General features: G+C 28.7%; 6 protein-coding genes and 2 long non-coding RNA genes across 11 annotated transcripts; 3 read left to right on the top strand and 5 right to left on the bottom strand.

Moving 5' to 3' along the window:
* Positions 1-17: 17 nt before the first annotated feature.
* LOC113795600 (acetylcholinesterase-1-like) lies at positions 18-3,568 on the top strand. Its single transcript, XM_027345796.2, has 4 exons — positions 18-527; positions 617-1,091; positions 1,160-2,138; positions 2,211-3,568. The coding sequence occupies exons 1-4, from the start codon at positions 216-218 to the stop codon at positions 2,356-2,358; spliced, it is 1,914 nt and encodes a 637-aa protein (XP_027201597.2). The 5' UTR covers positions 18-215; the 3' UTR covers positions 2,359-3,568.
* Positions 2,869-5,192, bottom strand: LOC113795577 (uncharacterized). The gene is made up of 5 exons (XM_027345768.2): positions 4,265-5,192; positions 4,005-4,196; positions 3,699-3,930; positions 3,319-3,609; positions 2,869-3,238 (listed from the first exon to the last, which is right to left on the bottom strand). The coding sequence occupies exons 1-5, from the start codon at positions 5,010-5,012 to the stop codon at positions 3,091-3,093; spliced, it is 1,611 nt and encodes a 536-aa protein (XP_027201569.2). The 5' UTR covers positions 5,013-5,192; the 3' UTR covers positions 2,869-3,090.
* A 478-nt stretch (positions 5,193-5,670) lies between these two features.
* On the bottom strand, positions 5,671-12,217 carry LOC113795572 (integrin alpha-PS2-like). Its single transcript, XM_027345763.2, has 11 exons — positions 10,927-12,217; positions 8,832-9,376; positions 8,567-8,768; positions 8,386-8,488; positions 7,799-8,309; positions 7,568-7,719; positions 7,229-7,494; positions 7,008-7,158; positions 6,827-6,919; positions 6,169-6,768; positions 5,671-6,087 (listed from the first exon to the last, which is right to left on the bottom strand). The coding sequence occupies exons 1-11, from the start codon at positions 11,145-11,147 to the stop codon at positions 5,671-5,673; spliced, it is 3,261 nt and encodes a 1,086-aa protein (XP_027201564.2). The 5' UTR covers positions 11,148-12,217.
* LOC142645671 (uncharacterized) lies at positions 5,770-8,769 on the top strand. 2 transcript variants are annotated; one of them, XR_012846744.1, is made up of 3 exons: positions 5,770-5,912; positions 5,993-6,623; positions 6,684-8,769. It is a non-coding gene; the product is annotated as an uncharacterized LOC142645671 (long non-coding RNA). The 2 variants fall into 2 exon arrangements; XR_012846743.1 differs by having other exon boundaries at positions 5,993-6,629.
* An 863-nt stretch (positions 12,218-13,080) lies between the features above and the next one.
* On the bottom strand, positions 13,081-15,843 carry LOC113795546 (uncharacterized). Its single transcript, XM_075822530.1, has 3 exons — positions 14,664-15,843; positions 14,160-14,601; positions 13,081-14,097 (listed from the first exon to the last, which is right to left on the bottom strand). The coding sequence occupies exons 1-3, from the start codon at positions 15,778-15,780 to the stop codon at positions 13,908-13,910; spliced, it is 1,749 nt and encodes a 582-aa protein (XP_075678645.1). The 5' UTR covers positions 15,781-15,843; the 3' UTR covers positions 13,081-13,907.
* gprs (speckle type BTB/POZ protein) lies at positions 13,108-25,116 on the top strand. 3 transcript variants are annotated; one of them, XM_075822527.1, is made up of 6 exons: positions 13,108-13,400; positions 22,112-22,724; positions 22,793-23,061; positions 23,172-23,289; positions 23,405-23,880; positions 23,932-25,116. In XM_075822527.1, exons 1-6 carry the CDS (start codon positions 13,377-13,379, stop codon positions 24,220-24,222), a joined length of 1,791 nt encoding a protein of 596 aa, XP_075678642.1. In that variant the 5' UTR covers positions 13,108-13,376; the 3' UTR covers positions 24,223-25,116. The 3 variants fall into 3 exon arrangements, with proteins under 3 accessions (XP_075678642.1, XP_075678643.1, XP_075678644.1); XM_075822528.1 differs by lacking the exon at positions 13,108-13,400 and adding an exon at positions 17,964-18,102; XM_075822529.1 differs by lacking the exon at positions 13,108-13,400 and adding an exon at positions 19,787-20,624 and having other exon boundaries at positions 23,932-25,115.
* LOC142645670 (uncharacterized) lies at positions 16,214-17,893 on the bottom strand. The gene is made up of 3 exons (XM_075822534.1): positions 17,639-17,893; positions 16,763-17,576; positions 16,214-16,639 (listed from the first exon to the last, which is right to left on the bottom strand). The coding sequence occupies exons 1-3, from the start codon at positions 17,886-17,888 to the stop codon at positions 16,438-16,440; spliced, it is 1,266 nt and encodes a 421-aa protein (XP_075678649.1). The 5' UTR covers positions 17,889-17,893; the 3' UTR covers positions 16,214-16,437.
* Positions 24,992-26,421, bottom strand: LOC113795581 (uncharacterized). Its single transcript, XR_012846746.1, has 3 exons — positions 26,273-26,421; positions 25,987-26,220; positions 24,992-25,922 (listed from the first exon to the last, which is right to left on the bottom strand). It is a non-coding gene; the product is annotated as an uncharacterized LOC113795581 (long non-coding RNA).
* Positions 26,422-26,451: the final 30 nt, after the last annotated feature.

Below are 26,451 nucleotides of genomic sequence, written 5' to 3'. Positions count from 1 at the left end.
ATCATATTGGTTGTTGTTGGAAAAAGTCTAATTGATTTTTTTTTTCGTTTCGTTGATTTTTAATCAAAACTGATTGCAGCATTATTATTCTGGGGAATCTTGAAAAAGTTTTTGAAAAAAAAATAAAAAAATAAAAATCCATTTTTGTTTTGTTTTTGTTGAGAAACAAAAAAAATGTTTTGGCCATTTTTCGATCATCATTAACCATCGTCAAAATGAAGTATCGAAAACAAAATGATAAAAAATTTTCGAAAATTATTATTTTCTATTTCATCATATCGATCATATTGATCATTATAATAACCACCGTTATTATTTTTCAATGGAATTTTTTAAATAAAAATTTTTTAAAATTATTATTTCCATCATCAAGTTCTCGCCAAATTACGACAAACAATAACGATAATGATATTGTAATAACGTTAACAAAATTTATGAATGGACCAAAATTACGTGGTCAATTGATTGTCGAACAAAATGTTACTGTTGGACAATTTCTCGGTGTTCGATATGCTGATAAACCAAAGGTAAGTTTTGTTTTGCAAATTGATTTTGAAATTTGAATTTTCTTCATTTTTCTTTTCCCTATTCTCCCCCCATCCGAAATCCCAATCAGAGATTTCGTCGATCAAAATTAGCTAGTCTGAATTGGACGGGCATTAAAGATGCTCGAAATTGGCCACCATTTTGTATGCAAAATAATCTAAAACAATTTGATTATTTAACAAAAATTTATAATCAAAATGTTAGTGAAGATTGTTTATTTCTGAATATTTGGACACCGATCATTCAAAATGATTCGAAAATCATTAATGATGATGATAATGTTACCATGATAAATCAAATGAATTTATTACCGGTTATCATTTATATACATGGTGGTGGTTTTAATTATATGGGCATCAGTATGGAAGCATATAATGGCCGAATAATTTCAGCAATTGGTAATGTTATTTTTGTTACAATAAATTATCGTGTTGGCCTGTTAGGTTTTTTCAATAATCAATTGGATGATTATGATAAAAACTTGGGACTTTATGATCAAATTTTAGCTATTGAATGGATACGAAAAAATATTCATAATTTTGGTGGTAAGATTTTGTTCATTTTGATCATTATCATTTTTCAAATTAAATTATTTTCATTATGAAACAAAAAGGTGATCCAAATCAAATTACATTACAAGGACAATCAGCTGGTGCAATTTCAATTGGCATGTTAATGATATCACCTGAAAGTCGTAATCTTTTTAAACGTGTTATATTACAAAGTGCAAGTCCAATGATGTTAAAACAAGTTTTTACTAATAATCATTATGATAATGTTATTCAATTGGCTAATTGTACAACATCAATTGACAGTAATCAAACTGATGATGATAATTTATTATCATTCAATTATGATGAATATAATGAAGAAGAAGATGACGATGAAGATGATGATGGCGAAGAAGATTATAATAATAATAATGATAAACAAATAAAACTTGAAACAGAATGTATTGAACGATTATCATCAAAAAAAATCAATGAAATACAAGCAGAAATATTGAAAGAAAATATTATTAGTTTTAGTCCAACAATACCAAGTCGACTATTACCGGATTATGTTGAACAACAATCGGATAATATTTTACAAAAAGAAATATTGATTGGTGCTAATGCAAATGAATCAACATTATATTTACATCATGAAGTACCGGATCTAATACCATTAACCAATGATTTCAATGTTAATCTATCAATTTTTTATAAAGTAATTAAAAAATTAGATAGTGGTAATGAAAATTTGAAACGATTAAGTTCAATAATATTTGATCGTATACGGAAAGAAAATAATGGTATTGATAATGAAAAAGATTTGATCAAAGAATTTATGATATTTTTAAGTGATTTATTATTCAAAGGACCGGTATTTAAATTTGCAAAATTATTAAGTAAAAATGAACAGAAAAATGTTTATCTTTATTTATTTCATGAAGAAAATTTATCCTATCCAAAATGGATTGGTTCACCACATTGGAATGAAATGGATTATGTATTTGGTTTACCGATACGTTATCCGAAACGATTTACTAAACAACAACAAATGCTTAGCCGAAGAATGATTCAAACATGGACATATTTTGCAAGAACTGGGTAAATTTTGATTTGAATGATTTTTTTTTTTTTGATTGTTTTTTTCTGAATATTTCTTTTTCGTTGAAATAGAAAAATGTTACAACAAAATGGAATCGAATGGCCAAAATTAGATGAACATAATTTACATATGAATCTTATGTCTAAAAATGTTTCAGTGGGAAAAGATTTCGGTATGAAATTCTATGATGTTTATGATCTTTTATATGATTCAACGTGATTATTACAAATCGATTAATTCCATGGCCAAAATCTACTGATTATCAAATCCATCATTACAATTGTGTATTTTTTTTTTTGTTCATTCATTTCAATAATCATTTTTTTTCAATTTGTGAATTAATTAATTAATTGATCGAAACCAACATCATCATCTAAATAGTGAATCTGTAGAATTTTTAATCTTTTGGAAACAAAAAACGACAAATATCAATCACTTATCATATCTAATTTTGACAAATGAAAAATGTTGATGATTTCAAGTTCAACACAGACATCGAAATAAGAAAACAACACAACCGTGTATAGCAGGCCTATCTTGAAAATATTTCTAAATATAGAGATAGCAGAGAGAGTGAAAGAGAAAGAGAAAATGAAAAAATCTCTTTCATTTCAAAATTGATTTTCTGTGTGTGTGTGTTTTGCTGTTGAAATCAAAAACGACATTGAAAAAAAAATATAATAAAGTTTGTAAATGAAAAAAAGAAAAACAAATTTTTGAAAAAAAAAGTTCCGGGAAAAATTTTATTTTATTGAAATTTATATGAAAATTAAATTAATTTTTTTTTTAATTTTGAGGAAAAATGTTAATGTTGACTGAATTTGAAAGTTTTGTTTTTGAAAATTTTGTATTCTCGAAAAGGAAAAGAAAAAAAATGTTGACAATTGCCATCAATTGACATCCAGAAGTTTGTTTGGTTATTCGAATCACAGATTCCGATTTTTATTCATTTCATTCAATCGGTTTAGCAAAACGGCAACGTACAAATAATGTTTGAATACTAGTTTCACCATTGAAAATTTCAATCTGTAATTTTCCCCCGACAAAACCACGTACATTAATTTTGATGGCATTTTTGCACAATTTTTTAAATGTAGTACTATCCAGATGTGTTTGCAATGAAAAAAAAAGAAAAAATAAAAATAAAATGAGGAAATTAAATTTAAAAACAAAACTTACATAGCTATTGAACTCCAATTTTCTTTAATCGGTACAAGTTTGTGCACACAACAACTAAAAATAAATGGTTGATATTTTTCCAATGAAAATATATCCAATAAATGAAATATTTCTGTTTTGTTAACATTGCCAACAAAACCAATGTCGAAGGCAAAAATTTCCAAATTTTCATTTGCCACATTTTCCGACAATATCAATGCACGGAAAAAATAATCCTGATATTTTATCACGGCCAAATCATTTGGTTTAACATCCGTAAACATCATATCATAAGATGAATCATAAAAATTGCTATTTTTTTCAGATGGAAAAAAATGAAAATCAAAAATTTGTTAACATTGAAAACCATTCACCACCAAAATTAAAAAAATAAAACCAACCTGATATTGGTTATGAAATTGTTCAATTCAGATTTAAAAAATGATTGTTCTGGCATGATCAAAAAATTATCAATATCATCAACTTTAACAATCCATGCTTTATCCATCTTCAAGGAATTTGAAAAACCAGTATTCGAATCCAATAATTGAAATGATTTTGACAATTTTTCCCAATCAATTGGATTCGATTTGAAAAATTTTTCATAATTAAATTTATGTTGTGCAATGAAATCTATAACAAAAAAAATGGTGAGAAGGTGATAAAAAATGAAAATAGGAAACATCAATATGAAAAAAATCAGTTACCACAAATTTCAACACCATGATCAATCGATGTAAAATTATCCAATTTTTTATTTGGCAATTCAATTTTGATTGAAACCGGAATTCGTTTACAATTCAATAATGGTGCTGCGAATTTTCCTTCCATTGCAATACCATCTTCTAAATATTTCAGCATTGCCGAATCGAATGCACAAAAATCTTCGGTCCATTTTTCTATTGATGATTGATTTACAGAGGGAAAAAAAATATTATTAAATTAACAATCATCATCATCGTCATACCATTAAGAAAACAATTAACAGCAAATGGCGGTTCTTTATCATACGGTGGCAATAAACGAAAAATATTTTTTCGTTCAAAAATCATTTCTTCACCATAATCATAAAGAATAATTTTTACTTTTGAATCAGCTGATTGAAAATCAATAACTTTGGCACGATAATAACTTTCATCGGCTGGATTAAGAACGGCATAAATTCTATCGACAATAACATCATATGGCATTAATGTAATAAGTTTTTGATCCATTTCAAAATAATCTTCATTCAATTTCTTATAGAAATCAATCATTTTATCATAATCAAAATTAACATAAAAATTTCTTGATGAATAAACTAAACTTAATGTAATTGTACCATCTTGAATTCGTGAATTTTTCAATGTTTTCGTTGGTAATTGTTGATCTTGAACACTACCTTCAATTTGATCAATTTTACCATTCATTTTCAATGATTCATTACTTGAACGAATAATTTTTAATAGTGTTGATTGTTTATTCAACGGAGCAATCGAATCACCATTATCCAACATCATCTTAATTTTCAAAGGATCCGAATCACCATTAACCATTTTAGCTGATGATAAATCATTTTTTTCCAACGAATCATTTTTCACCGGAATGGGCAATGTTTTTGATTGTGATGATAATGATAAATTTTGAAATTCAGCAATTGCTTCATCAATTTGTTTTTTTGCTTCAACAAGTTTTTTATATACCAACAAAGTATTTGGATCCATAGTCGTCATCATGATGATAATAATAATCGATTTTTCAATAGGGGAAAATTGTCAATCAAGAAGATAATCCAAGTGGGAAAAAAATTCGTTTGAAACAAACCAAAAAAAAAATGCCAATCGTGGAAAAGCAAATGATGATTTGACAGAAAAAAATGCTGGCGTTTCACACAACAGTCATCAGAAACGAACGAACAAACAAAAAAAAATCGACCAATGAGAATGCATACGGAAATTACTGACAAAAAAAATTGGATCGTTCATAAATGACAGGACCGTGTTTTTTTTTGTTCAAAATGATTTATTTTTTCATCAAAAAAAAAAAATCAAAAATCAAAATTAAAATAAAATTAAAATAAACAGAGCAGCAGTGAGGAAAGAAAGCAAAAGTTACAATCGATAAATAAATTATGACGATTAAATTGTGATGATGATGAAATTTTTCAACGAAAAAAAAATTGATTGATTTTTTTTTCCAAAAATGATTGATGATAATGACCGATAGATGGCAAAAGTTGATGGACGATATAATGAAAAAAAGAAGAGGAACTATGTTCGCGAAAAATGATTTTACAAAAAAAAATGAGCAACATGTTTTTCTTTCTTGATTGATTGAGAATTTGATTAGAATTTTTTTGTTTTGTTTTGTTTTTTGAAGAAGAAAAAAATAGTCCTAAAGTGATGAATTACGAAGCGGTTCACGATCGGATGATGTACTTGGTGGACGTTTACGTTTAAAGAATCCTAATTTCCATAAACAACAAGCCAATATTGCTAATATGAGCAAACCAATTAGAATGGCGGCAATTATTAACCATAATGGAATTAATTCTATTCGTCCCATACCGGTAACGAATATTTTTGTTTTAATTGTCTGTATTGTTGGCTGTAGAAAACTTTTATGTACATCATATGGTAAGGCAGTGATCATTGCAATCATTTTTGATGATTGTTCAAATTCTTCTAATCCAACTAATTGAATTTGTTCTTTCCAGAAACGTGATCGTATTGTAAATACAACACTTTCATTTGTTTCTAATTCTTGTACTATACATTCGATTTTTGTACATTTTGCAACATCCAAACATGACTATATAATTTTCAATTTGGGATGAAAGGATGAAAATTAGCCAAAAGAAAAACAAATTTCAATCAAATAAAAATTACTTACACTTGTAAGTGCTTTATATTTGGCTTGAAGTTCAGCTTCTTCTGAATCTTCAGTCGTCGTTATCGTTTGTTTTCGTTTGAAAATATTGGGTAATGCTCTTGTTTGACGATGAATCAAATGATGATTATTTGATCTACGAGACTTTAAACCAAGTGGATTAAGATCATCACGTGTAATTGTACGACAGAAACCTTTATTTGGACGACCTTTTATTTGTACTTGATCGATTAGATAGAATAGAAAATTTCCTCGTAGATCTCTTGTTGGCCATAATATTGTGATTTCAGCACGACTAATTGTTGTCATACCTTTATTCTGTACTGTATATGAATGACTAAATTCTCGGCCAATATCTTCAAGATTTTGTGGTTTTTTCCAAGTTTCCAACGTAGAATAATTATATGAAATAACTTCTGGTTCGGATAAACCAAATATATTCAAATCAGCTTGTACACGTAATGGTATACCAATTTCATAACGATTATTTTCTAATTGATTTTCATTTTCAATATTAGCGCTTGTTACATTCATTAAAAATAGATAATTTGGTGTTGTTGCTGAATTAATTTTTGCCGGTTCCATAATGATAATGAATTCAGCCTATGATGATTAAAATGAATAATTTATTTGCAAAAACAACGGATGATAATGTACTTACTGTTTTACCCGATCGTAATGGATTACCAATATCACATGTTAAATCATTAACACCAGTTAATTCTGGTCTTGCACCATAGCAAACAATTTCCGGCTGAATTATTGTTTTTTCCAAAACAAAAAAAGAATCAAATTAATTTTCAAATCAACTTGATCCATCACATGATCATTCAATAACTTACATGTGCAGCCGATTTATTAATACGAATATATTGTACATCATATGGCATACGCATATTGAATATTGTTTCATATGAATCTTCACCTTGATTTTTAATCCAAACGGACATTAATAATTTTTTTCGACTACCAACAACATATTCATCTACATTTCTGTAAAAACATGAAAACATTAGAAAAATCAATCAATCAATCAATCAATCGAAATCAATAGTACACATACAATTTAGCCGATAATGATAGATCAGGTTTACAGATATTATCATAGCCACAATTTTTTCTAATCGATAATTGTTTACTTAAAAAACTTGGCTGTACATTATTCAGGATAGGTGTTAAACGTGAATCAACCGATATTGTTCCCATCGGATATTCAATAGGAATATTATTTTGATCCAATAATGATGATGATGATGATGAACGTGACATTCTTGGTAGCCAATATTCTAATGTTATATTGATTGGTGTTAATTTATCACGAACATTATTCTAATGGAATGGAAAAAAATGACATAAAAGTTAATGGATCAAATAAACGAAAATAAACAGAAATTTTTCATACAATAAAATATGCTTGACGTTCTTTACACCATGTTTGTCCTTTGCTTAAAATTGTAACCAATTCTTCTTCATTTTCATGTTCTTTATGTAGAAAATATAAACGGGGCATTGTTGATGATACACTTGCATCTAGCGTTGTTCGATAATGAAATTCTGTTGAATGAATGTGGGGGGAAAAATGAGCCAAAAAAACATTCAAAAAGTAAACAAACAAAAGAAACTCAAAACTTACCAAGTCTATTATCAACACCAACACCGGAATATGATAGGCAAACTTTGATTGTAACACAAAGTGCACGATTACCATCATTTGTTGTACAATCACGATCTTCAAGATTAATATTATCTTTTGTTGTTTGTAATGTTGCTGTTACATTAACAACTGGTCTGGCTTTCATTAATATAATACGATCGGATTGATATGCACCAATCAATAAATCATTATAAGTATTTGAATCAATATCCATACCACCAGATAAACTATAACCAAATGTACGTAATCCTGGATCCGATATATCTTCAGCATGTATTGTTTGTGAAAATTCCGTTATAATTCCATTACGTGATCCAAGCAAAATATAAACAATTCCATTTGAATTTGGTCCATCATACGGAGCACCAACTGCTAAATCATCAAAACCATCTTTATTTATATCACCTAATGATGCAATTGAAAGACCAAAACGTCCTTTACTTGTTTTACCACTAACAAAACCATTTTCAGATTTTATACGAAATTGATGCTAAATTAATTTTCAAAAAATTGAAATTTTTAGTGAATTTTTTTTCCATTTTCAAACCGAAAATGAATATATTTACATCACGATTTTGTAATGCAACATAGATTCGACCTTTTTCATAGCTTTGATCTTTTTCATTTGGTGATGAATATAATGGTGCACCGATAATAATATCATCTAAACTGTTTTTTTTCAATGGTGAAAATTTGAGTGAGATTTAGAAAAAAAACAATGGAAACCAAACAACCAAACAAACATACCCATCACCATTAATATCGGCGGTTGCTAATGAATAACCAAAATATGATCCCATTTGTTCACCACTAATATTGGCAATATTTTGTAATAATGAATTAAATATAACAACTTTACCGGTATGATTATTTCCTTTTGGCATACCAACCGCAGCATCATAATTACGATCATTTAGACCGGAAAATTGTCCAACAGTTATTGAATATCCTGTAAATCATCATCAATCATAACAAAATCATGATTTTTTTTTAACAAATGAGAGAAACATACCAAGAAAACTATCATCTTCGGATGAAAGTGCTTTATTTTTCGATTGAATACTTGTCATTAATTCTAAATCATGTTCAAATATTTGTCCTTGCCAATATAAACTACCCGGTGCACCGATAAATAATTGTTTACCATTTTTTGTAACGGCTGCTGCAATACCAGCTTGACATGAACCTTGCCGATGATAACCCCAATTATTATTACGACATGGTGAATATTGATAAAAACCGGTAAATGAACCACGTGATATCCAACAAGTACCAATTGGATCTCGTCTTGTTAGGCTATTGGTAAAATAAACAAATCTTGGTGCACATGCTACAATAGGTCCTTCCGGTTGACTATGTAATGTAGCACCAAACCATTGATTAGATTTTTCATCTTCTTGATAATCATGTCCTTTTATTTTAACAACCGATGGTCCAGTACGATCAAATTGTATTTGTTGACATGTATTTATTGAATCAATTGAACAACGATAAACAGCACCACCATGTTCAACATTTGGTTGATCAGTTTGTGCTAATGGTGCACCGGCTAATAACCTAATTGAAAAAAAAACAAGAAAAAAATGTTAATTAAATTTTCAAACAATTTTTGAACACATGTTATCAATCATCAAATATCAATCAAAAAAAAGAAAAAAAAAGTTTTGACCATCATGGACATGTGTTGAACATATGGGCCATCATCAATATTTCAATGAAAATACTCATACTTGCAAATGAATTTTTCATTTGTAAATTTATTTTTTTGCTATTTTAAAATATTTTTAATGTTTGTGAGAGAAAAAAAAACACTAGCAAACTTTCCATTCTTATCTTTTTTTTCAAATATTTTAAATTATTTATAAATTATCTTTCGAATGTTTTTTATTCTTTCCACTATTTCAACTTTAGTTAATGATGATGATATTGTGGATTATGATGATCACTCTGTGTGACGATGATTCTAAAAATAGTGGATACCATATTTTTCTTTTTTACTATTCAAATATTAATAATCATTTATGCATGTAAAAATCTTGAATGTTAATGATAATGATGATGATGAATAAGAATATTCTGTTTGTTTGTTTGTTTGAAAGAAAAAATATATTCTTTCAACGGAAAAAAACGGTTTTTTTTGGTTGTTTTTTCGTTATTGTCAAACTGAATAACCATTGCTGTTAAAATAGAATCGAACGTTGGCGTTTGTTCCGCAATGTTTTTTTTGATGATTTGTATTTGTAATCATAATGTGTCGAGGTTTATTTTTTTTTGCATTCGAAAAATAATCTTCAAAATAACCGAATTTTGTTTGTTGATTTTGTTTTTTGGATTGAAATCAAAAATTGGATTATCGTGTCTCCGTTGTCGTCGTCTTCGTCATCATCATCATCATCGTCGGCATTGTCACCGAATAAAAAAACGAACAACAACAAAAAAAAGAGCAAATTCTGTTGCCCGACTTTGATGACATATCCATCCATCTCTCTCTCTGTTTGAATGATTTTTTTTGTATGTAAATTTCATTCACGTTGTTAGTTTGATTTAGTATCCGGGAGATTTTGCGTAGGTTTTTTTCGCAAATAATCGTGGTTTTTTTCTCCCTCTCTTTCTCTTTCTCTGTGTGTTTTTTCTTCCCTCTTTAATTCATTTCAACAACAACAACGAAAAAAATAATTATAATAACCGAAAATAAGAAAATTTAGAACGGAAATTTGAATTTTTGAAAACAACAACAACAAATTTTTTTTTCGTGCTAATTTATTTTCCGTGAAAACAAAAAAAAACAGCAATCACCAATCACTGTAAATTTTTTCGATTCAATTTTTTTTCACAAAATGACCACCAACCAAAATCTTAATGGTCAACATTTGATTTTCTATTTTTTTTGAAAAATATGTGTGTCAAACAGATGATAAACAACACACACACACACACAAAAGCTGATCGACAAACAAACAAAACGAAGATTTGTTTGTTTGATCAGCCATTTTGATGATGATGGTGGCCAAAAGACAGAATATTTCATCATGTTTCAAGACAAAAAATCAATAAATTTTGTTTGAAAGAAAACCAGATCAAAAAAAAACAAAAACAAACAAACTTACCAGCTAACATTACGATCTTTATGTAATGCAACCGAAAAACCAAAATAAGTATCGGTTGGACCACGTTGTATTAATGCTGTAAATGTATCCAAATTAAATGCATTTATCAACAATGTTGATGATGATAATATTGATAAAATTATTATCATCATCAATGAATAATTAAAATCATTGTAATTGATTTTTCGATGAAACCAGATACGTTTATGTTGTTCTGGCATGATGATTAATTGATGTAATCCTTTTTTTGATTGTTTAACAAACAAAATCAATGACTAGTTTTTTTTATTGATCTTTCAAATGAATTTCACACAATACACCCACGCACAATCATAATTGGTTTTGTTTTGAAAATGAGGGTGACGAAAGAATAAAGAAAGAAGAAAATTTCATTTACAAATGAATCACATTGTTGAAACCAAGGAATTTTTTTGTTGGAATTTCAGAATAATCAGATTATAGAATAGGCGGCATTATCCACCCATCGAACACATCAAACACACACCCACCACTATATCGACTAATTTTGGCTATTCGAATAAAACAGAACGGAAAAACATTCGATTTGTTTTTGTTGTTGAAAATTCTGTTGTTTATTTGATGAATTTTTTTGAATGAAATTTTTTAAGAAAAATGAATGAAAAACGGTTGGTTTCTGGTTTCAATAATATTTTTATCGTTGTTTGTTTTTAATGTATAATTTTTGTCTTGTCTTTTTATTTCAGTTTTGTTTATTCGTCGTCGATTTCATCGTTGCTGTTGTTCGAACGGTTTTTTTCTAATGAATCACACACATTTTGTTCAACATACCGGGCAATATGTGTTCAAAGTTTCGTCTTCGTCATTATCATTATCGTCGTCGTCGTTGTTCATTTATTGCAACTGTTGTTGCTCATCATCAACACACCACACCAAAAGATATTTACATACCACCATTTACAAGAATGAAATGAATGAAATGGCAGTCAAAGATATTTTCGGATTTTTCATCCGAAGAAAAAAAATTACACACAAACAAATAAACGCACCATCTTTGCCCTCATTGCTTGATGATGATGATAATTTGAATGAATATTCTCATCATCATCAAACAACAGAATATTATATTTTGCCGCTAGTTTTTTCTTGTTCCGTTTGTTTTTTCTCACTTCGAAGTAAAGTTATTTGTGAAAACAAGAAACAGAAATTTTGGCAGAATTTCGTTTTGTTCTGTTGTATTTTGGCACATTTACGATTTGCTTAAATGCTGCTGGTATGGTATGTAAATCTTATATGTTTAGATATTTCAAAATTTTAAATTTTACAACTAAACACAGGCCATATGTTCTAAACCCAAAAAAAAAAATCATTTTTATCTTCTTTAGTCGAATTATATACAAGAACTGTAGCTGTATACAATCGGCTGTTCGGTTCAGTTGGTCTTTTTTTTTTCTCATGTCAAACAAAGAAATCAATGTTTGTTTGGAAAACAAAATGTTGCTGGATTGAAGATATTATATCCATCCATCAGCCAACACAAAAGTTCAATGATTGAAGATGAATGACTGCAGTGTGGAGAAATAAACGAACCAACCGACCAGAGACAAACACCATTATAACGGAGCATCTTTATTGAAAGAAGATTTTTTTTTTCTTTTGGATAAACATACTGCCCTCGAATATTTATCTCTGTATTCTTTTGCTCTATATTCATGTCATGGTTGGTATATTGTTGTTGTTGTTGTTGTTATTGAAAATCGATGAAAGGAAAAAAATTAATCCAGAAAAATAATTTAACATCATCATCATCGTTGATTATCAACTGAGATATTTGTAACAACAAAAGCAAACAAACCAAAAAAAAAAATGAATGAATTTTCATATTACTCATTCATTTATTGATCTTCTTTCCTTTCGATGATGATCGATCATAATTTAATTCAATTGATAAATGATGTTCAACAAAAAAACTGTCAAATCTATTGATTGTTGTTGTTTTTTGGGATACAACGATGATGATGTTGTTCGGTTAAATCCAAATGACGATGATGTTTGTTGTTATGTAATAATTTGACAATAAACAACAACACAAACACTTTTTACTAACAAGAATCAATAAACAAAAACTGTCAAACAAAATAGACATCAAACCAAAAAAAAATTGATTAAAATATCTTTGCGGATGATGATGATGATGTTAGTGGATTACATCATCAAAATTTTTCATGTTTGTTTTTTGCATTCACAAAATACGGTTTGAAAAAAACATTTTTCGGGTTGAAAATTACAAAGTTATCTTGATGGTGGTGGTAGAGTAGTGGTTTGGTCATTGAAAACAACACCTGTTTCAAAATGACCAACACAAACAACAGAAACAAGAAATGATCCGAGAAAAAAAACACCTGCTTCGTTTTATTTCTTCGTTTTCTAAATATAGAATCCACCAGACACACACACATCGATTATGATCGATGATGATTAGATCAACAACAAAGGTAAGATTCCAAAAAAAACTGGAAATTCAAATTTTACTTTTACATTTTTTTTGATTTTTTGAAAAAAAAGAATGTTTATTTTGAATTTAGTTATTAGGAAATGAAATGAAATTAACAGTGATGAACCGATGAAAATTATGTTAATGTTTTGAATTTTTTTGTTTTGTTTTGTTTCTCTTGGTTTGTGTGTGTGTGAAAAATAAACATGAAAACAAAAAAAAAAATGTAAAGTAAATGGAGTGAATTTGGTAACCAAATTTGTTTTTAAATAAATAATTTTTTTTTTTTTGTAAAACCAAAAATGGTTATGATGATGATGATGATGATTGAAAATAATTCAAACGAAAATTGACCTTCATCAATTTGTTCAATAAGTAAAGTGAAAATTCAATAATAATATTCATAAGATGTCATTATGTTATGAATGGAAAAACTGGCTGCCAAAAAAAAGATAGAGAGAGAGAGAGAACGGTGACAGAAATCCAGGATGTTTGCGGTTTTAATCAATCAATCAATCAAATTTGTTTTGTTTTGTTTTATCTTTTTCTTAACAAATCGATTACATTTATATTGATTTGAACATTGTTTCCACCATTGTTTTTTCTCCACACGATGTTTTTGTTGAATAATAATTTTTTCGATACGTTTTTTAAAATTTTTCGTTACAAATTCATTTTGTAATAAATGTTTAAGGATTCTGTAAAAAAAAGTAAAATTTTTAAAAACATTTTTTCCATAAAAACAAAACAAGAAACTTACAGCGATGCTGCAACACGTCTTGTATTTTGATATTTATCCAATTTCGATGTCTTTGATGATGGTGAATTGAGATAATGGTGATCTTGATGATAATCATCAACAATTTGGCATGCTAATTGTTCAAAACAATGATCGTTTGTTTGAAAAAATCCATCATGGTTTAAAAAATTTGCCACTGCTTTATTCAGCCATAAATCATTTTGTTGAAAAATTGGTTGTAGGAATTTTAAAATTATTTCAATATCATCCATATCGTTGTCATCACTGATCGTTGTTGTTGATGGAAAAATTTGACGTTTTCTTCGACGACGACGACCAGCAGCAACTGTAGCCGTTATCGGTATAACAACCGGTGTTAGCATATAACTTAATAATGGTGATAATAATAGTGGTATCGATGCTAGCAGCAAACCTTTTGCCGTAATACCTTTGACCAATAAAACTATTTATGAAAAAAATTACAAAAATTATAAATTATAAAAAAATTACAAATCAAAAACTCACTTTTCTTCAATTTAGCCGCTAATAATGTTGATATTGATGGTTCAAAATGATCATCATATGAATCATGATGATGATGATACATTGGTGACATCATTGGATAAGCGGATGATGATGATGGCATATCATGATAATTATGATGATCATAATAATCACCACCATGATGATGATGATATGGTTCATGATTATGATGATGATAATCATTTAAATGATAATCATTTGATGATGAGGGTAAATATGTTGATGATGGTGGATGATGATCTTCATCATAATGTCGATGAATGTCCATCATTGGTGGTGATGGATAACCATCATCAACAATAATATTATCATTATCATGATCGGATGATGATACAATTCTACCACCAATATTATCACCACCACCACTTTGATCATCATTTTGATTATTTTCATCGTTTCCGTTACCACTATTAGCACCACCACCACCACTACCACCATAATAATATTGTCCTTTAAATTCAATAACTTCTGGTTTTTCAATATAACCATAAACGGCACTTTCTTTACGCATTTCATAATCATCACCATCTTGTTGTTGTTGTTGTTGATAATCTTGACCATCGAAATTATCCTGATAATTCAATGGATTTCTTCGTATCGAAACATTTGATGATGATGAAATTTTCCTTGGTAAATTTGCATTTGAATTTTTTGGTAATTTTTTTGTTACCGAATATAATGCAACCGGTATGAAAATGGATTTTTTTCGTTGTCGTTGTATGGGTAATCTTTCCACCATTGTTGTTGTTGGATGATAATGATGATGTCCATGAATTTTATAAACTTTACGTTTTTTCTTTCGACCACCATTATTATTATTATTGTTTTTAATCAATTTTGAACGTACAACAGGAATCTGTCTTGATTCGGCAACATTTTCAATTGAGTTCGATAATGATGGTTGAGTGATGATGGACGAATTAATCGATAATGATTCATCGATTAATCGATGATTTAAAATATTTGTATCATTGTTATTAAAACATAATGATGGTGATGATTTGATAATTGATTCGGCCAATGTTGATGATGATATACAAACATTTTGTACATTTTGTATCGTCGATATTAATAATAATGTTATTAATAAAATTGCCATCAATGATGGATTTAATAAATTCAAATCAAACAACAACAACAAACAAAATTTGAATAAAAATTCCTTTCAAATAAATCTCATCAGTATGATTGATATTTTAATAATGTTAAAATTCATTTTTTTTTCGTGGTTGTTATTCTCGTTGTTGTTGTTATTGCAATTATGCGAAATTCCATCAAATAATTTTTTTTAAGAAATTTAAATTTTTATTTTTATTTTTTAAAAAAACTTGTTATCAACCAAGAAAAGAAAATTAGAAAAGGCGTCATCATCGCCTGAATCCATCCATCCGATAAATCAAACACAAATGGAATGTTTTTTTATATAAAAAATTACCCGTGCATAACACGGGTTATTCAATTTTTAATAACAATGATGTTAAGGGGAAAAACAGAAACGTTTGATAAATTTTTATTTAAAAAAAGAATTTTTTTTTTTGACAAAATCAAAATTCAGTGAATCAAAAATTTGTCTTTCTGCTGCTGGTTTGTGGTTCAGTTGACAAAATAACAAAAAGAAAAACTAAACGAACAACAAATGTTGATCTAATTTTCTTCATTGAAATTCTGATTTTTTTGTTTTTCTTTTAATTGTTTTCGTTTTTTCGATTGAATGAATATTGCAATTGAAGAAATACTTTGGAATTTTGAATTTTTATCAGGGCATTTCATTTCTAGGACATGGAAATTCACGGTCACAAACAGCAACAAAAGATGGTTCTCGATCATTCAACGATGATGATGTTCCAGATGAAAAAGATGATGTTGTAGTATGATCATAACCAAATAGAGCAGCACGTTGAAGACGACGTTTAAATTGATTATCAATATGACTATTTCGTAATAATGAATAAATGATTCTGATTGTTTTTTTTTTTTTTTTTGATCATGATGGGGTCGAAATAGTCAAAAAAAAAGAACGATAATGATTATCATTTTTGTAATTAATTAATTAATTCTGAAATAAACAAAACAAAACTTACAATGCAGCAACATCTCTTTCCAATGGACGTAAACGACCATTTTTATAATCAGCATAATGACATGCCAAACGTTCTAAACAATTATTCGAATTGGAAAACATACCACGACATGATAAATAACTTGCAATTATTTCATCATTATGATCTGGTCGTCCGGATTGTCGTAAATATTGTTGTACAATATCTAATTGAAATAATTCCGATATTGGTACAATACGTGTTTGATTATCATGATTTTTTTGATCGTTATTATCGTTATTGAATGTTGTACCATTCCATGGATAATTTATCGATGAATGATTGGTTAAATTTTTAAAATTATCAAATGTTGTTGTCGATGATGATTGATCGTTGATTGTAGAATTTAAAAAATTCAAAACATTATCATGTAACGATAGGCTACGTTTTCTACGTCTACGTCCAAGACCAGTTAATGTTAACATAGTTGTAAAACTACTTACAGCCAAACTACCGATTAATGGTATTGCTGCTAATGGTGCCAGAATTGCTAATAAATCCGGTATACCATTATCATGTTTACGTCGGATATTTGGTGCAACTAAATGTACTAAAATTGGTGATTTTGGTGTACCATAACCATTTGGTTGATGAGAAAACTGTACAATTTCTGGTTGTTGATGATGATGAACATATGATTCTCGTTCTTTGATATAAGTCATTGGTGGTGTTATTTCATCAATAATTTCATCATCGTCATGATCGTTATCGTCATCTTCTTCTTCGATTATAATCTTATGTGGTAGATTTGGATGATCATTATGATGATGTTTATGAATTTCATGAAGTATAATTGCTTTGGAAACAATTTTAAAAATTCAGTTAAATTCAGTTTCAAACAGAAAAAAACAAACATACCCTGTTCATTTGGATCAATTTTATCATCACGTTGATGATGATGATCCGAATTGGTTTTAATAATCGATATTGTTGATTTTGTTCTATCGTTTAATGGCAAAATGATTGCTTGTTTTTTATCATCATCATTATTATTCTTATCACCACCGCCGCCATGATTATTATCAACAACAACAACTGAACATTGATTTATTGAAAGATTTATCGATGAAGAAAATATTATGAATAAAATCAATTTGATAAGATCCATAATATTCGATTTTTGTGTAATAGGATTCGATTCTATTTTAACCCAAGTTGGATATTAAACACACATCTGTGTCTGTGTTCGTGTGATGTGTAATAACAAGATGAAAAAAATGAATTTTTCGCCAAAAAAAATAATAATAATAATTTTCGGTTGATTCGCTTCGATTCAATCAAAAAGATAATGTTTTGGCCAGATGTTTTTGTTTCTCACTCAAGTAAGTCTGTCTCTGAAGAAATGATCTTTTCTCCCGAAAAACAACGAAATCTCATTTAAATTTTCTCACCTGAAAAACAAAACAACAACTAAGAAAACAAAAATCCTGTACAACAGTGAAAACGTTGTCCATTTTATTTTGAATGGAAATGTATATCTCGGTCATTTTTTTTTGATAAAACAAAGATACCGTTGATAAACAATGAAAAAAATCCCGTTCATTTTTTTTAAATTGAAACGAAACATCACGATATATCCGTTTACCTAGTTTTTTTCTCAGTTTACTTCACCAAATATCATTAATTAAATGCTTCAACTCTTTCAATTTTGTTTTTTTTTCGATAAATGAATGGATGCTTAAATGAATCTTGTCTCTCTCTCTCTGTTGTTGTTGTTTTTTTCCATTCAAATTGCATTTTATCAATTGAAACAACAACAGCAACTCTCTTTTTCTGTTTTAACTCTTACCACTCCAATGTCCCCTCTGAGGGGACATTTTCCATTAGAATTTTTTTTGTCTGGAGTGTTAAGGGTTAAATTATTTAAAACATTTTTCGTTTCGTTTCGACTGACTTTCGTGATGTTTTTCTGTTGAAAACAAAAACAAGATTTTCTTTCTTTCTCTAATCTCTATATCATTGGTCGTGATCATTGAACGAAAACGAAATAGAAATTCCACCTATAGACGATTGACAAAACAGACATGTTCCAAAAAAAAAAAAAACGAAAATCTCATCAATTTTTTTTCACATTTATTCAGGATTCTGTGCAGAATCATCAGAATGGAATTGAGAATAATTTGGTAAATTCCATAACCTGGAATTTCAAGAAGAAGAAAAAATTCTGCTGTCATTCAATCGTCAATATGCTGTGTGTGTGTATTCACGGTGTGCAATCAATCGGTAATACACAGAGTGAATCAAAATTTTCTTTCAAAAAGAATCCCAAAATAGGTAGAAATAGGAAAACATGAATATTTATTATTTATTTATCATATATACGATTCTTTATTCAATGAAGAATTATTATTCAAAAAAAAAATAATGATGATTCTTTTTCACATAAATATATAGTGTTTTGGTCTCTCTCTCTCTTTTGATTCTTCTTCTTTTCAACATAGAATATTCTATACATATAGGTATTGGAGATCACTTGCTCTCTCTCTCTCTTTAAACACACACACAGAATTACAGAATTTCTAATACTATCTCTCACTATATATTTCTCAATAGGTTTCAAAGTTTTTTTTTTGTATGTGTGACGATGGTTTGTTTTTAGATGACAATGAGATTGATTGATTGATTGATAGATAGATAGATAGTGGTGATGGTAAAATGAAATGAAATGGTCAGGGGCACACAGAGAGAGAGAGAGAGAGAGACATATGGTTATTTGGTGGTTCCAACAACAACAGAATTGAAGAATTATTTTGGAAAAAAAAAATTCTTTGGATTCTTTAGTTGGTTGGTTGATGGACACGAACTGTGCATGCGCACAAACATTTTATATATAGAACACCTATTTACACACACACACAGAATATTCGTGGAGAATAGGAAGAAGCAAATGAAAAAAAAATTCTTTCCTTTTTTCAATCAAAAAAAAAAAAACGAAAATTTCTGGATCAAATGCGCGCTTCGAACAAAAAAAAACAGAGAGATGTTTAAGATTTTTTGTGTTTGTGTTTGTGTGTTTCTCCTCTCTAGTCTCATTCCCGTATTTTTTTTTCTTCGCAACGAAACCAACGGTTTGGAAGAAACCAAAACAAACAGAAACAGAAACAAATAACCGAAACGTCGACAATTTTCACTTTTTTTTCATAGTTTTGTTTGTTTTGTTTTTTTTTCGGTTCAAAATTCAAAAACAACCAACCGATAACGAATAATAATGTTGAGAGCTTATTGTTGAAGGAAAGATTTTCATTCATTTTTCTTTCCCAAAAAAAAAATTTTCTGGTCTTCTTCTTTGTTTCCAAAATCGAATCGAAAGAATCATCATTGAAAAGTGATTATTGATTTTCAATGTAAAAAGATTTATTTCTAAAAAATGAAAAATTAAACCAACAAAATTCATCACAATGTAACTCAATGACAAAAAAAGAAAATCGAATCCGTCAATAATACCCACCACCATCACCCAACTATCGATATTCACAATCGATGTTGAAAAAAAAGAATCTTTTCTTTTTTTTTGTTAATTGATCTCTCGGCTTCCATTTCAAAAAATTTTAATTTTTTTCCAAAATTCTTTCAAAATTCTTTGTTCAAATTCATGATCATGATCATCATCGTTAAACAATTGAAATAATCTTTATTGGAATTTGATATTTTTCCAAAGAATTTTTTTCATCAACTTTCATCATTCATCCACTCACTGCAAAACTTTACAATTCTTGTGTAATTGAAATTTTCATCTTTTTTCTGCTTCTGTTTGGTCCTCCAAATTCATTTGTTTCATCGTTTTTCCTTCATTTTGTGTTATTTAACAACGATAAAGACGACGACGACGACGTTGTTATCAAAGGTAAGTTTTACAAAAAAAAACTACCACTCCAGTTTTCCACTCAATCAATCAAACGTTCGATTGATTCAGGTTTTTTGTTTCAATTAGAAAATCAAATTAAAAAAGCTTTTGATTCAATTATAAATCCATTTGAAAGGAAGATTCGTTTTATCTCTTGGTGTTTTTTTTTCTATCCATTCTCTTTTTCACCAGAAAAAATTCGTAATTTTTTTTGTTGGTTGAGGTAAATTTTTAACTAGAATTTCATATATAGAGCAGAATTATACGACAACAACAACAACAACAGAGAATTCAATTCAGAAAGATTCTTTTTTCCAGACAAAAAAAAAGTTTTCTTTCTGGTATTTTTCTGGTCTACTCACACACTGTATGTTTTTATCTGGAATATTTTTCGTTCGTTTTTTTTATATAGAAAGTTTTCATTTTTTCGCCAGGTTTTGGATGAAAAAGAAAAAGTTTTTTTTCTGGTTGTGTTTCGGTTAGATATGGTTAGATTTATAAATTGAAAAAAAAATCCAGAAACACAAGGTTTTTTTCAAACGGGAGTTTTTCCAGTTTGGAAATTACAAATACCCGACACAAGATACACAGACATCTTTTATTTCAAAAGGATTCGGTTATTATTATTTTTTTGCAGGGTTATTTTCATTTTTCCGAGAGAGGGAGAGAGAGAAATTCACGTCCAAAAGAATATTCTCTTTATTTTGGACGTGAATTTTTCTTTTTTCACTGGGCTATTTTTCATCATCAACAACTTTGTGTAAATAGAATTCTTGAATCAAGTAAACAAGAATGATGATGATGATGATGGTTGGTAAAAAAAAAGTAAAGAAAAAAAAATAATAAAAACAGATGGATCCCATTAGGCATTGTGGTTGTCGTTGTTGTTGTTTGGTGGTACACTGACATGAATTCTTGATTCTTGATTCTCTATTTCCACCTACATATCACCAATACCAAAGCAAACACACTCTCTTTCTCTCCTTTCATATTCAATTCTAATGCGAATGCGTTTCACTCCATCATTCCATCATCATTTCATTCGTTGAATTCCGGTATTAAACACTCGAATAGAGAAGGAAGGAAGAAAAAGTGAAGAATTTTCGTCGTTGTTGTTGTTGTTGATGATGATGCCCGAAGCAATTTATTTTCATTTTCATTTCAAGTCAAATTATTCATTTCAAGACTTTGAAACAAACTAAACAACCAAAGTTTATTCTGGATTCTCTCCTTTTTTTATATTCTGTCAAAAATTGAACCACACACTTCACTAACTAACTAACTAACCAAACCATCACATCCTGAAAAATAATCCAGAATTGAAACCTGATATTCCTCTCATAGATTGATGTTTCCCTTGATAATTTTTGTTTTTCTTGGAAATCACCCTAATCATCATTAATTTTATTTACCAAACAGAAAAGTGATGATGTTTTCAACAAGAATTGTTTGTATAAGTAATTGAAATTCTTTTGTTTTGTTTTTAGTTTTTTAGCTATTTTTCATCAAAGTCATTCACAACAAATGAAATGACATCCGAACATCGTACAATACATTTTAATGATATTCTTCATCATCATCATGATGATGATGATAATGTTGATGATGATGATGATGATGACGACGACGACGACGATGATGATGATGGCGAAGATGATGATGATAATGACGATGATGATGCCGATGCATCGAATAATCGAAAAAAATCAATAGAAAAATCAAATAAATCCGATGATATTATTGAAACAAAACATGAACAAAATGAACCACAACCACAACAACAACTACAACAAGTAAGACAACATGAACCACCAAATAGTCTTCATTTGGGTAAATCGAATGCCGATAATAATAATGATTATCGTCAAAAATCAACATCAAACATTAATCAATCATCAACAACAAAAACGAATAAAGGAAAATTAATACATCAAGAAACTAATGATATTGTTGGTCAATTTGATTTTGATTTAAATTTTGATCTTGATGAAGCTGAAGATACTCTGGATTATTCTATATATGAAAATCGTACTGGTTTAGCTGAAGATATGAAATTTTTAGCAAGTATGCCCGAATTATGTGATATAACATTTTTAGTTGGTAAGTTTTGTTTTCTTGTAAAACTTTTCAATTTAATGAAATTTTGTTGATTTGAATTATTTTCAAAGGTGAAAAATCACGTGAACCAGTTTGTGGTGTAAAAGCAGTATTAGCATCACGTTCAAGAGTATTTCATAAATTACTTTATGGACAAAAACAACCAACAATTATCAATCAACAACAACAACATAAAGATGATAATAAACAGAATAATAAACGAAAAGAAACAACAACATCATCATCATCATCAACAACAACAAGAGATACTAAATTGAAATTATTTCTTAAACGTAGTTCTGAACCAATATTAAATGGTCTACCATTCAATCAACAACAGGCAAGTGTAATATGTGATGATGATGTTGATTAAATATTTACTTAATGTTTTCTTTTATATGACAAATTCATTTCCATTTACGAAATTTTTCCATCCATTTTATTATGTAGCCAATAGTACAAACACATCAAACAATGATAATTGAAGAATTTGAACCAGATGTATTTCGTCAATTAATTGAATATATTCATACCGGTTGTGTTACATTACAGGCTCGTACATTATTAGGTATGTTCGATTCGATGTTATGTTTATTCAAACGTAAAAGATGGAAAATCGATAATTGATTGATTGATTTTTTGTGTTCTTTTTTTTCACACTTACCTTCACTTATCTAATATAGGCTTAATGAATGCAGCCGATTATTATGGTCTGGAAGAATTACGTCGTGCTTGTATTGGTTTTGTAACATGTTGTATTACTGTTGATACTGTTAATTCAATATTAGCATCAGCTGAACGTTATATACAATATAAATGTACAAAATCATTAGTACAACGTGTATTAGAATTTGTTGATAAACATGGTAATGAAGTATTATCATTAGGATCATTTGCATTATTACCTGAACATGTTGTACGATTAATACTTTCACGTGAAGAATTGAATGCTGATGAATTAACCAAATTTCAAGCAGCATTACATTGGTCACAAAGATCATGTGAATCATCATGTGGTACATTAGATTTACGTGATGTTATATCAAATTTTTTAGAATGTATTGAATTTTATAAAATTCCAGCATCAATATTGATGCGTGAAGTTCATCCATTAGGTGTTGTACCTGATCATGTTATTATGAATGCATTAGCATTTCAGGTAAATAATTTGTTTGATTGATTTACATTTTTTCAAAATTTTATTTTCCAGGCTGATCCAAGTAGTGTTGATATTCGTAAAGTTGAATCACCAAATCGTTTTCGTCGTATGACACTTCCACATGCATATAATTTAGCTAGTTCTGATCTTATTCATTTACGACATACGGCAAATTTTTGGGCTGAAAGAGCTGAATCATCAACCTCGACAACAACAACAACAAATAAAAATAGTGGAACATCTGTTAAGGAAAAAGATAAAGATAAAGATAAATCACGTAGTGGACGACGTCGTGCAAGTAAACCATTTAAACGTTCAAAAACATTAATGGAAAGTAGTTGAAAGAAGATTGAGCAAAAAAAAAATATTATTATGGTCTTCCTTATTGGATTTTATTTCAATTTTATTTTCTGTATAAAAAAAATTCTACTTCATAGCCAAAAAATTGCTTGAATCAACCAACAAGTCACTATTGTGCCAAACAAAATATTGAAAACCAAAAAAAACCGTTGAACAACAACAATTGAACAAATGAACGAACGAAATACCCAAAAAAAAACAGCATAAGAAATTTATTTTTCAAAACAAAACAAAAACGAAACCAAAGCTTATTTTAAACATAGAATATCCCAAATCTCAATCGATTTGCTAATGATGATGATGGATAATTTAATCGCCAAATCTTGAAAAATTTTTTGAAACAAATTCCAAATTTCTTCTCCCACTTCACTTTTCTTCCAGTCATTTTTTTATGATTTTTGAAAATTTTTTTTTCTTCCCCTGCCAATTCTGTTGTTATTATTATCAAAGTGCCCTGATAACCTTGAAAAATGTCCTTTTTGATTTTGAAATTGTAACGAATTCTGTATGTGTGTGAATTTCATTCTATTCCAAACGAAAAACATTTCACATTTTCCAGAATGTGATGAATCCCTTATTCATAATCTAATTTCCCTTCACACAAAATGAATCCTTGTATCACACACACACAACCTTTTTTTCCAAAAAAATTATTTTTCTAAAAACAATTTTTTTTCAATTCAAAGAAAATTCCAACTAACCAAACTTTAAACGTCCACCCAATGTGCCCAAAAATCAAAAAATTTTTTCCGTTGTTTTTTGTTTTGTTTTTGTTTTAATTAATGGATAATGTTTATTAAGAAAAAAAATAATTTATTTAAAAAACTTCCTGACAAAACACCTTCCAGATTGAAAATAAAATTAAAAAATTAAAAAAATAGAAATTTGAATTTCTTTTTCGTTCGCCAGCCATCATCATTTCGAATTGATGAATTAGTTTGTGTGAGAAATTTCACTCAAGCTCCCATTACACCAGCGCAATTGCCGCTGAGGCGGCCAGCATAAATTGTGTTGAGGCCGTCTGCAGAAAAAAAGTTCCTATGTTTTTGCTGTGCCTCAGCTCGAATGGTTTTCTGGAAAGTTGCATAAAAAAAAAGAAAAAAGTTTTTACGAAATATATAATGTTTATTTTTTTAAGCAATTCAAATTAATTTTTTGAATTGTTTCCACTGATTCTTATTTATTTTTAATTGATAATGGATATTTCCAAAAGAAAAAAATTGGTATAAGGATGAAAAAAAAATCAATGATTAAAATGAATGAAATGAATGGATTTTTCGAAGATTATCTTTGGCAAAGAAGACATTGGTCGATGATACGAATTCGAAAATATCTCTTTCGATTAACAAACCATCTATTGTACCAAATTCTTTTCTTTTTTTGAGAGGATGATAACAAAATCAGTCCAAAAAGCACCATAACTTCTTCCAATTCTTCCTTCTTAGTCACATTTTTCTCCGAAGATCTAACTTTTTTTATACATAAAAATTTCGATTTCGAATCACGAGCAACATGGCCAGGTTGATATAAGTTAGATTTGTGTCTTCGGCCAAAATTTTATTGCCGATTACCATTATTTTTTCACCGATTTTTAGAAAGCTGACTGCTTTCATGAATTCGTGTGTTGAATCTTTCTTGTTCATATAACGAACAATATTTTTTGGTTGTTGGCCATTCGTTTACTATTTTAAGAGATCAAAAAATAAAAATTAAACCGTCCTTCTTTCAAGATAATATAATTCTTACTAGTTTCATCTGTTTCTTGATCCGAAGCGATTTTTGCTTGATGTAGCCAAGAAAGTGAATATGCCACATTTATAAAGTTTTTTGAATGAGCGACCAATGTTTTGAGAAGCCGATGCTCTTCCTCTCGAAGCACATTGTGGCAAATTTACCTAAATTGCCGTAAAAGTTCATCATTTCCGAATAATGCGAAATGAAATGCAATTTAGGAGTAACCATGTTATTTTTCTCCATCATCTGTTGAAAAAATAATTTCAATAATTTACTAAACGATTTTGTCAAAATATACCTTAATGAATGATGAAATTAAATGAAGATAATTCGGAAGAACCCGAATTTTCTGATTTGTTATAAATTCTGTGAATCACGTTTCTCGAAGTTTTTCGAATAATTTTACTGTTATAATGTTATAACTGTCTTAGTAGAGCGATGTTAGAAAGATCACACAAGCAAAATAGTTGCTCTCAG

Source organism: Dermatophagoides pteronyssinus, unplaced genomic scaffold (genome assembly GCF_027571235.1).
Source record: "Dermatophagoides pteronyssinus isolate colony J.1.1.1.1 unplaced genomic scaffold, Derpt_VIB-CSIC_2022.12 sq0018, whole genome shotgun sequence".
Taxonomy (NCBI): Eukaryota; Metazoa; Arthropoda; class Arachnida; order Sarcoptiformes; family Pyroglyphidae; genus Dermatophagoides; species Dermatophagoides pteronyssinus.
Note: the sequence above shows the minus strand (reverse complement) of the source record. Positions and strands in the feature narration are given on the sequence as shown.

What these genes read in the sequence shown, in the direction of transcription:
- LOC142645670 (XM_075822534.1), bottom strand. Translation starts at nt 17,888, where the DNA reads ATGGATCTTATCAAATTGATTTTATTCATAATATTTTCTTCATCGATA. An exon ending in AATTGATCCAAATGAACAGG is followed by an intron (nt 17,577 to 17,638) that starts GTATGTTTGTTT and finishes TTGTTTCCAAAG; the next exon opens with CAATTATACTTCATGAAATT. An exon ending in GAAAGAGATGTTGCTGCATT is followed by an intron (nt 16,640 to 16,762) that starts GTAAGTTTTGTT and finishes AAAAACAATCAG; the next exon opens with AATCATTTATTCATTATTAC.
- LOC113795572 (XM_027345763.2), bottom strand. Translation starts at nt 11,147, where the DNA reads ATGCCAGAACAACATAAACGTATCTGGTTTCATCGAAAAATCAATTAC. An exon ending in CGAAGATGATAGTTTTCTTG is followed by an intron (nt 8,769 to 8,831) that starts GTATGTTTCTCT and finishes GATGATTTACAG; the next exon opens with GATATTCAATAACTGTTGGA. An exon ending in CTATCATTATCGGCTAAATT is followed by an intron (nt 7,159 to 7,228) that starts GTATGTGTACTA and finishes ATGTTTTTACAG; the next exon opens with AAATGTAGATGAATATGTTG.
- gprs (XM_075822527.1), top strand. Translation starts at nt 13,377, where the DNA reads ATGATGATTAGATCAACAACAAAG. An exon ending in ACAGGCTCGTACATTATTAG is followed by an intron (nt 23,290 to 23,404) that starts GTATGTTCGATT and finishes TATCTAATATAG; the next exon opens with GCTTAATGAATGCAGCCGAT. An exon ending in TGAATGCATTAGCATTTCAG is followed by an intron (nt 23,881 to 23,931) that starts GTAAATAATTTG and finishes TTTATTTTCCAG; the next exon opens with GCTGATCCAAGTAGTGTTGA.
- LOC113795577 (XM_027345768.2), bottom strand. Translation starts at nt 5,012, where the DNA reads ATGATGACGACTATGGATCCAAATACTTTGTTGGTATATAAAAAACTT. An exon ending in TGTTAATTGTTTTCTTAATG is followed by an intron (nt 4,197 to 4,264) that starts GTATGACGATGA and finishes AATCATCAATAG; the next exon opens with AAAAATGGACCGAAGATTTT. An exon ending in TCATGGTGTTGAAATTTGTG is followed by an intron (nt 3,931 to 4,004) that starts GTAACTGATTTT and finishes TTTTTGTTATAG; the next exon opens with ATTTCATTGCACAACATAAA.
- LOC113795600 (XM_027345796.2), top strand. Translation starts at nt 216, where the DNA reads ATGAAGTATCGAAAACAAAATGATAAAAAATTTTCGAAAATTATTATT. An exon ending in GATATGCTGATAAACCAAAG is followed by an intron (nt 528 to 616) that starts GTAAGTTTTGTT and finishes AATCCCAATCAG; the next exon opens with AGATTTCGTCGATCAAAATT. An exon ending in AAATATTCATAATTTTGGTG is followed by an intron (nt 1,092 to 1,159) that starts GTAAGATTTTGT and finishes TGAAACAAAAAG; the next exon opens with GTGATCCAAATCAAATTACA.
- LOC113795546 (XM_075822530.1), bottom strand. Translation starts at nt 15,780, where the DNA reads ATGGCAATTTTATTAATAACATTATTATTAATATCGACGATACAAAAT. An exon ending in AGCGGCTAAATTGAAGAAAA is followed by an intron (nt 14,602 to 14,663) that starts GTGAGTTTTTGA and finishes TTTCATAAATAG; the next exon opens with TTTTATTGGTCAAAGGTATT. An exon ending in AGACGTGTTGCAGCATCGCT is followed by an intron (nt 14,098 to 14,159) that starts GTAAGTTTCTTG and finishes TTTTTTTTACAG; the next exon opens with AATCCTTAAACATTTATTAC.